Source organism: Monopterus albus, unplaced genomic scaffold, assembly GCF_001952655.1.
Source record: "Monopterus albus unplaced genomic scaffold, M_albus_1.0 scaffold35.1, whole genome shotgun sequence".
NCBI classification, from domain to species: domain Eukaryota; kingdom Metazoa; phylum Chordata; class Actinopteri; order Synbranchiformes; family Synbranchidae; genus Monopterus; species Monopterus albus.
This window is the reverse complement of record NW_018127915.1, coordinates 429,781-438,960: the sequence shown is the minus strand read 5'-3', so window position 1 is coordinate 438,960 and position 9,180 is coordinate 429,781. Positions and strand designations below refer to the sequence as shown.

At 42.5% G+C, this 9,180-nt stretch overlaps 1 protein-coding gene across 1 annotated transcript in view; it reads left to right on the top strand.

The window, feature by feature from the left end:
• usp7 (ubiquitin specific peptidase 7 (herpes virus-associated)) overlaps positions 1-8,627 on the top strand; it is a 26,213-nt gene extending 17,586 nt beyond the window's left edge. The window contains exons 20-30 of the mRNA XM_020597867.1: positions 218-361; positions 902-1,055; positions 1,595-1,662; positions 2,720-2,828; positions 3,542-3,619; positions 3,712-3,812; positions 4,218-4,317; positions 4,675-4,794; positions 4,902-4,973; positions 5,452-5,542; positions 7,517-8,627. Of these exons, the coding sequence (XP_020453523.1) occupies positions 218-361; positions 902-1,055; positions 1,595-1,662; positions 2,720-2,828; positions 3,542-3,619; positions 3,712-3,812; positions 4,218-4,317; positions 4,675-4,794; positions 4,902-4,973; positions 5,452-5,542; positions 7,517-7,623 (1,144 nt within the window). The 3' untranslated portion in view covers positions 7,624-8,627. The remainder of the gene's footprint in view (positions 1-217; positions 362-901; positions 1,056-1,594; positions 1,663-2,719; positions 2,829-3,541; positions 3,620-3,711; positions 3,813-4,217; positions 4,318-4,674; positions 4,795-4,901; positions 4,974-5,451; positions 5,543-7,516) is intronic.
• The last annotated feature ends 553 nt before the right edge of the window (positions 8,628-9,180 follow it).

Genomic DNA, 9,180 nt, shown 5'->3' with positions numbered 1-9,180 from the left:
ATCTATTTATGTAGCCCTGTCTTTTTCTCACTTGTTTTCACTCTTCACTTGCTCCTTCACACACTCGCATTTTCATGCTTTATCTGGCACACAAGCTTTGTTTGTCAGATTCTTGTACACACTGTCATGTAGTGCCTCTTTTCCTCACACCTACCACTCCATAGTTTTACATGTTCACATACCCTTCATCAAATACTCTCCTGCTCTTACCAAACAGCCTCACTTTGACAATGTTTCCCACAATGCTTTGTGTATTACAGGAAGTAAAGCCCAATTTAACAGAGCGGATACAGGACTATGATGTCTCTCTGGACAAGGCCCTGGACGAGCTCATGGACGGGGACATCATTGTCTTCCAGAAGTAAGACTGTTTGAGCAGTGTGTGCCAGTTTGTACCACCATATATTTAGGAAGGACCAAACAAATAGAAAACACAGAATAAGGGATATTTGAGAGCATGTTGTCATCAGATGCCAGTGTGTTTGTTGTTTGGGGTAAAGGGGGAGCATACACCAAGTCTGTAGTGGCCTGTCTGTGACATTTATTACTTTAATCCATTTCAGTTTTAGGTTTTGCTCAGTGTCTGATGTATTTTGTCCTAATAATACAACAGAGTTTCTGGACTTTGGGTATTTCTGATGAAATGCAGAAACATAAGGGTCAGTAATTTAGATAGGTGTGAACATTTAGACAAAGATCTGATGTTGTCAGAATGGTTCAAGTCTATGCCATTTCAGTGCTTCTGTCCCTTTATTGTTTTGTGCCCTCTTCTTAAAATCTCTCTCCCAACCTGCCATAACCTTCCTCTTCACCTGCTTTTTCTGTCCTCCTTCCCCCCCGTCAACACTCCACATCCTCCACCTCAATTCATCTATTTTCCTACCTTTCTCCAATCATGCAGGGACGACCCAGAAAACGACAGCAGCGAACTGCCTACGGCTAAGGACTATTTCCGGGATCTCTACCACCGGGTGGATGTCATTTTCTGTGACAAGACCATCCACAACGACCCCGGCTTTGTGGTCACGCTCTCTAACCGCATGAATTATTTTCAGGTATGGTCCATCCAGGAGCTTGAAGTGAAGGGCTGGAGTTTGTGGCCTCAGTTTCCTGAATTCAAAACTCAGCTGGGTCTTGATATTAATTAATGTTTTGGAACTTAGTCCTTCATTAATGCTGATCTTAAATATTAAACATTTCCAAAGAGCTGCTGTGTAAAGAAATTGGTCGTTTTGAATTCTTTGTTTTGACTCCTGACAGTTTGAAACAGGAGTTCAGTTCAGTTTTCATGTGTTAAATTGGTCGAGTGAAAGTGAATTTATTTTGGTAATTTAGTGCTATTTTATATTAACCTTTAAAACACCAGATGTAAGTGGGGAGGACATTTTGGAATTCAGGGACTGTGTTTAAATCTAATCATGGAGTTTCTCTTTAAAATCAAATGATTCCAGTGTTTGATGCTCTGAATGCTTAAATCTGCCAGACTCTCATCTTTATGTCGTACCAGTCTTTTCATTTTCCTTGTAATCTCCCTGTTGGTATCTCATCTGACCTCAGAGATTTTACCACTCATGATGTTTGTGCTGTTTGTCAGGTGGCCAAGACGGTAGCGCAGAGGTTGAACACGGATCCCATGCTGCTGCAGTTCTTCAAGTCACAGGGGTAGGAGGCTTGTCTCATCCACCAGAGCATATGAGCAGAGTGGAGTGGTGAGAATTTCCGCACCAGGCCGCTCCGCTCATCATTGCACCCACTTGCTCCCAAAAAGGGGGAAAACTTTTAGCTTAAACTGTAGCCTTACATCCCAAAGAGCTCAAGAACGAAATAGAAATGATTTATGTCAAATTACAGTTGGGTCTACATAACAAGGGCCTAATTAAATAAAATCTACAGTACACCTCTGTGACCTTTCAGTTTCCTTTATAAAGTGCCTCAGGAATTTCATTATTCATCTCGCAGCGGTTGATTTTTGACTGAAAAGTGTTGGATGAAAATTGGAGCGGGACATAGGCGACGCTCCCTGCTTTCTAAAGAGCTACTCTCTAGTCTGTCCAAAATCCACCCGCTCATGCTCGCTCGCACTCTGCTCACATGCTCTGTCATATACTTACACACACACACACACAGAGAGAGAGAGAGATAATAGATGATTGTCTGTGTGTGATATTATTGATCGTTTCATAAATGTCAGGTCCCTGTTCCGACAGCAGAAAGCTAAACAGTTTGACAGTTTACATAAAGACCCAGGATGTGCACAGTCTGGATGTAGGAACACTAACATACTGCCCTCATCACCTTTATTCAGCTGTGGTGCGTACAGGAAAAATAAAAATATGACTGGTACATTGGACCAGACTTTGCAACATTGCTGAAAATGAAGAAAATCAGGAAGAGAACTTCAGCATTTGTTAGCACCTAATTACCTAATTATGCCTTTGCTGTGGAATAATTGCTCATTGTTAAAATGTAAATGAGATTAATTTACAGTCTCACAGCTTGTCATGTTTGCTTTTACCACTTGCAGCTGACAGTGGAAATGTTGCGTAACTTGTCCCCCCCACCTTTCTTTGTTTTCCCACTTGTCTGGCTGGCCCTCTCCTCGCCTTTATCCACTTCTCCTTCGTGTCTTTTTTTTCCCGAACCTCTGTTCTGCTTCACCTGCCGTCCTCCTTTCCTCCCCTTCATCTTCCTCCCCCCCGCCTGGTGGTGTGGTGGCTAGGTACAGGGACGGTCCAGGGAATCCTCTCAGACACAACTATGAGGGGACGCTCCGGGACCTGCTGCAATTCTTCAAACCTCGGCAGCCCAAGAAACTCTACTACCAGCAGGTAGGAGAGCTTTGCCAACTCTGGACTTTGATATGCCAGCACTGTCAGCAAAGACAAAGCTCCTGCTGTCTGTGTTTTTTGTTTTTTTCCATCCTGTTGCTCATCATCCTTTGTTCAGTCTTTGGATCTGGTCGGTCTTTTCTGTAGTTGTCTTTGCCTGTTAACCCTTCATGAATGTTTTCTCTTTCTAAAAAGATTTTTGATTGCATGATAGAAAAAATATTATAGATGATCTATCAGACCTCATTCTGAAATCATTAGGAAAAGATTCCAGCACCCCTACAATCATTTCTGTGGTCTCTGTAGTAAATCACTATAAACCCAGGCTTATGTCAAACCTAAACCAGTGGACCAAGAGGTGTTTTCCTTGTGATGTGGCTTAGTTTCCAGTAGACAGTCCTAGCTGAACTAAGGTACATGAACATAGATGCATCAGAAAAAGACCAACTTCCAGAGAGGTCAAACCTGTGCTCATCTCTTTCTTCACTGTATTATTTCAAAAAATAGCTGCGTCTTGAGTACATTGGTCACCTGGATGTTGTTTTTAAAGTGTTGTATAAATTAATTTGATTTAATTTGGAAAAAAAGAAAACGCACATTGTATTGTGTGTTGCACCAATCACCGCTGCATGTCACTCTTTTCTTCAGGATCACAACTTTTCGCCCTCCAGACAAAACTGATTCTTTTTTTTATTTCTCCTGTTTGTGCATAGTTAAAGATGAAGATAACAGACTTTGAGAACAGGAGGAGTTTTAAATCCATATGGCTCAACAGCCAGTTCAGAGAGGAGGTAACGCAACAGCTACCTGTGTCTGCACATACCAAGTCAGTTGTTTTGTGTGTTTCCAGCAGAGATGTGAAATATGTGTGTGTTTGTTTCAGGAGATCACCCTCTACCCTGACAAGCATGGCTGTGTGCGGGACCTTTTGGAAGAATGTAAAAAGGCAGTGGAGCTCTCTGAAAAAGGCTCTGAGAAGCTCAGGTATTTGGTTGTTGAATTAATGCAAATGTTAGACATGTCAGTGACTGACCAGCCATTTTTGAGCTTTTATTGTGAAGGAGCTCTTAGCTGCAGGTGTCTTAGTTTATGTAAATTAGCATAAGATTTGGCACATTTTATTTGAGGTTAATGTGCATTTTTGAAAGATGTTTTTGTTATTCAGACTTTTGTGCATAGTTTAATTATGGTCTGGCACTTTTAACTCCTTCATGCCCTCAAAGGTGTTTGAGTCTAAAGCTATGTTCACATCACAGCCAAAGTGACTCAGTATGTTTTGTCTTCAGTTAATGTTGTTTTATGCTCGGCAAATTAGGTTTGTCTTTGACAAGCTGCTGTGAAGTGTTAATGCTTCCCTCCTTCCATCTCTTCTATCTTTTCCCGCTGCAGACTGTTAGAGATAGTAAGCTATAAAATCATTGGGGTTCACCAGGAGGATGAGCTGCTAGAATGTTTATCTCCGGCTGCTAGCCGCACCTTCAGAATAGAGGTAAGTGTGTCAGAGAGACATTTCCTGTGCATCTGTCTTTTGTTAAAGTTCTCTTTAGTTTATTTTTATTCACTTTTCCTCTTTTAGTGATTCCTCCACTGAATAAGCCATCAGGCTGACACTGTTGTGTTTTTGGTTGACATTATTTGCTAAGTTTGTTTACCTTGATGGCCGTTATTTGGACAGGTCTGATACTTCAATATAATCAGGTTTAATTTGCATTAAAGTGGCAGGTGGATTTCCAGCTGCTCTCTGGTTACTTTCACGCACATTTCATAGCCTGTAAATACAAGAGCAAACTCCTGACATGACTGAATCTCTCCTCTCTGACCTTTCCTGTTTCCTTCCCTCACTCAGGAGATTCCTTTGGACCAAGTGGACTTGGACAAGGACAGTGAAATGCTAATCCCTGTTGCTCACTTCCACAAGGAAGTCTTCGGCACCTTTGGGATCCCCTTCTTGCTAAAGATCAGACAGGTGTGTCACTGCGTATGTAGTGTGCACATGTGAAAAGTGCTTGTCTACTTATCACAATGGATCACTCATCTACACAGTTGTATTCTCTGTGTTCGTCTGATTCCCAGGGTGAGTCATTTCGGGAGGTGATGAGGAGGATCCAGACCATGCTGGACATCCAGGAGAAAGAGTTTGAGAAGGTACAACGGTGTGCATTCAGATACTGTGACAAAACCCCCGCGCACCGTCTCACACTAGCTTTGGTCTGTTTGACTTTTATTACATATGTGGGCAAAGAACACAACAGTTGTATATGTTCCACACTCACACATTACCATCCATACCACACTCACACAGCGTCCTCCTGAAGATTAGAAAGTGACAAGTACTGTGGCAGTAGGTGAGGCGGTGTGCAGGAGTGTTCTCGTTTTGTATTTTCATTGTGCTGTGCCCCCATGTTCCTGTCCTATGTGCAGAGATTTCAGTTTTTTGAGGATATTGTGATTACCAGCCAAAATACCTGATATGTATAAGACGGTTCAGTGTGTTTTTATTCAGCCAAAAGTGTGACAGAACTGGGAATAACCAAAGCAATGTCATGATGATGTCGAAAAATGTCCCATTGTGTTATGCAGAAAAACAGTGGTAGGCTGGAAAGTAACCGTGTGTTTTTTACAGTTCAAGTTTGCCATTGTGATGATGGGGCGGCATCAGTACATCACTGAAGACGAGTATGAGGTCAACCTGAAGGATTTTGAGCCACAGCCAGGTATTTCTGCCTCCGCTGCTAATTTAACCACTGCTGTTCTTTCTTCAGTGCATTATAGATTTAATTTTAAATACATCAAATAAAATTGCCCTAGTGATGGTTAAACTGAGGCTTTGTCAAGCAGTTACATTGAAAAGGGTTTGACACGAATGGCGCCATCTGCTGGTTGATGCAGGTGTTTTAGAGAGTAGATATGCAGACGGCCAGTATATAATGCAAATATCATGTCTTTTTTTTTGTCTCCCTTGGTGCCACCCAGTCTCTCTGATGGTAGCACCAGGGCCAGATTTAGAGGCACCGCCTCTGTTTTACAACACAATACAAAAGAATCTGTTTTTCACAAGTATTTTAAATAACCTTATCATCCAAAGTGCACAGCCTGTATTTATAATGAAATTCAGAGAAAGGGAAACTTATGGAACACAGTAAATGGGGGAAATCACTTCTGGAACAGGTTTCCAACTCTTTATGTAGTCACTGTAGTGCTCTGTAGCCTAGCAGTCAGCATGATGATGACACCAGGAGCCTGATCCATCAGAAGAGATTGAAATAAAACATTTCCAGTACATAAACAAGATAGCAGGTGATCGACCTGATTTAAGCAGCTGTCTGGGCCGATTACATTTCAGTGTTTTCGCTGGTAACATTTCTCAGTGGTGCACTGCCACTGCAAAACAATCAGTCCAACCAATCAGTCATTTAATCAAGCTCTTCAATGACTCACCTGGGAAGCCCGTAAAGCAACAGGACGAGTCACATACGCAGGTGCAGTTAAGGCCAGTTCAGATCGGTGGGTGGGAGCTCCGTCTCCGTCTCCCCACGCTTCACGTGTTTATGCTTCGGGTTTGTTTTCTCTGGGGCAGCGTAATGTCCACACACTACTATTTAAATCACCCAATCCCCAGCACATCCCTGCTGTTGGTCGCCCTGATGAAGGCTGTTTGTCTGTCCACTGTCCTCACAGCTCATCAGGAGCTGATGACTAGCTGTTCTAAAAAGTGCTTAGATTCCAAGTGTCACTGAAAAATACCTGTCTTCTATTAATCCATAGATTAAAGTGTTTTTTCACCTCTATAGAGGGGACAGAGATACACACTCTGCCCCCATCCCTGCTCGAGGGAAGTTGCTGCCACGCCAAACCTCATTATCCACAGGAAGCACTGCTCTTCAAAAGTGCCAAAGGAAAAAATAGTCTTAAAGTGTAAAACACGTCGAGGGGTGACATGTCCATCTCCTAGTCCGTGTGGATCAACACATTTTATAGATCGGAAGTCTCTGCTCCATGAGACAGGCGAGTGACAGACCTGCAGGTAAATGTTGCACAGATTGTTACGTCTGTCCATCGTTTCTGCAGTGAGAGCCATCGTTTGTGTACAACCTGTTTACTTTGAGGTGACACCCAGTGCAGCCTTTGAGAAAAGTCACTCACTTCTTAAATAAATTTGGTTGCAAAATGCAGCTGATCGCTCGTAGTCTGGAGCCCGGTTTTAGTTAACAGTTGCATTTTCCTATGACACAACACTAAATAGTGAATTCTTGCACTGCGGACAGTAGTAGCACACAGATTATTTGCCTGCAGACACGTCGGCCGATGCCCACCACCTAAAAACACCACAAACTGCCCTGGTTAATTGGTCGACCACTAGTCAGAATATGAGCGGTCTTCATGATATGGATACAGTGTCGAGTTGTCTGCTTCAATCACAACACCACTAGTTTAGAGTAGAGTCCATGCTAATCTACCAGGAACGTGCATGTGTTTAGTCGAGCACTACAGAACGGGCTAAAGTCACCTAAAAAGACTTCAGTGTTTGTTAGAATCCACTGACAGCTGAGAAAAAAGTTTGCATAAATACTGATCCCAACACTTTTTACCAGTGCAGTTCTTCGCTGGCGTTTCTGTCCCTGGTTAGTGACGTTCCAGTTGGAGACCTGGTGTGTAGTGACCTCTCGGACATGTCTTCTTCCTTGCAGGTAACATGTCCCACCCGCGCCCCTGGCTAGGGTTGGATCATTTCAACAAAGCTCCAAAGAGAGGTCGCTACACCTACCTGGAGAAAGCAATCAAGATCCACAACTAAAGCAGCCTGCCCTTCCTCTTTGTCCTCCTCATCCTCCTCCTGCTCCGCCTTCCTCCCGACCTACTTTAACACACCATAACCACAGACTGTAACCAACCTTGTGTGTGTTTGCGTGCGAGAGGGTGTGTGGGCGTGCGTGCTCGTATGTGTGCGTGTTCATCGCCTTTAACACCCTGCTTGGGCACCTCTACAGCTCTGCACCGGCACTATGTCTTCAGAGAAATGGATCTTGCTGCAGCTGACAGATTATTCTTCAACCACAAAATAAACTGCACCAACCACCTCCTGACTGTTTAGTTTTGTTTTATAAATTCTCTCTCTGTGTTTGAGGCTGTTCATTTGGTTTTATTTTTTTCTGCCTGTCTGGAAGTGGGAGAAATTGGATTTTAATATAAATTAAGCAAAGAGGAAGTGTGACATAGTACAAGTGAGTGTATATGTATATACACACTATACAGTATATATATATATGAACTTCTCCCACTTTGCTCATATGAGATTTTCTTTTTTTCTCCTTCAGATTTTTAGGGGTTTTTAAATAAAGTGTTTGAAGAGGCATCATGCTGCTGTGTGGAGAGTTTGCTGGAAGGTTGTTTGCGGGACTAATAGAAAAATGGGGAGCGGGCCAGTGGTCACTTTGTGGAAGGCTTTTCTTTTGTCCCCCTTGATGCAACAGATGCAATCTGGTGTCAGGCCTGAGACTCGTGTGTTGCACTGATGCAGTTCTTTATATTTTCTGCTCCCATCCTTTAGTATAACAAACCCAACTTATTTGACTTATTTGGTTGGAGGTTCTTTTTTTTCCACCTCATTCTGTAGGTCTTGTATAACAATAATCTCCATCTGCTTAAAATAAATGGGGGAGAAATAAGGAAACTTACAATTCATCTTGCACTTAATGTCAGAGGTTTCTCAGGACTGGCAACTGTATGTTTTGGTTGTGGTTTTCAGCTGTTAAGTGATTTGAAAGGAACACTCGCACATCTGCAGACGTAACCCTTGACTTACTTTTTTCTCCATCTGCTTAAAATAAATGGGGGACAAATAAGGAAACTTACAATTCATCTTGCACTTAATGTCAGAGGTTTCTCAGGACTGGCAACTGTATGTTTTGGTTGTGGTTTACAGCTGTTCAGTGATTTGAAAGGAACACTTGCACATCTGCAGACGTAACCCTCGACTTTTTCTTCTTTTCTTTTCGGGGGGGTTTCATGCCTTAGTCATTCCTCAGAACACAGACCCATGCATGCTTTGTCTTCTCTCGATTGAAACTGTTGCCTCCTGGTGGTTGGGAGCAGTAACCACGCTGTGTGCTTGGTAGGGAGCTGCAGACACTTAGAGCCCACAGGTTTGAGGATTGTGTAGAGATAAAAACCAGCATTGTCAGAAACACTTTAAGCCCTATGGATTTAATTTCTTTGTTTGGTTTGTTCTTTTAAAGCACAGATGGAATGCTCCCCTAATAGTGCATAGCTGGCTCTGTAAAACAACATTTAAGAATTGTATATTTAAAAATATGAACGTGTAAAATTTAAGAGAAACACTCACCTTTGTTGT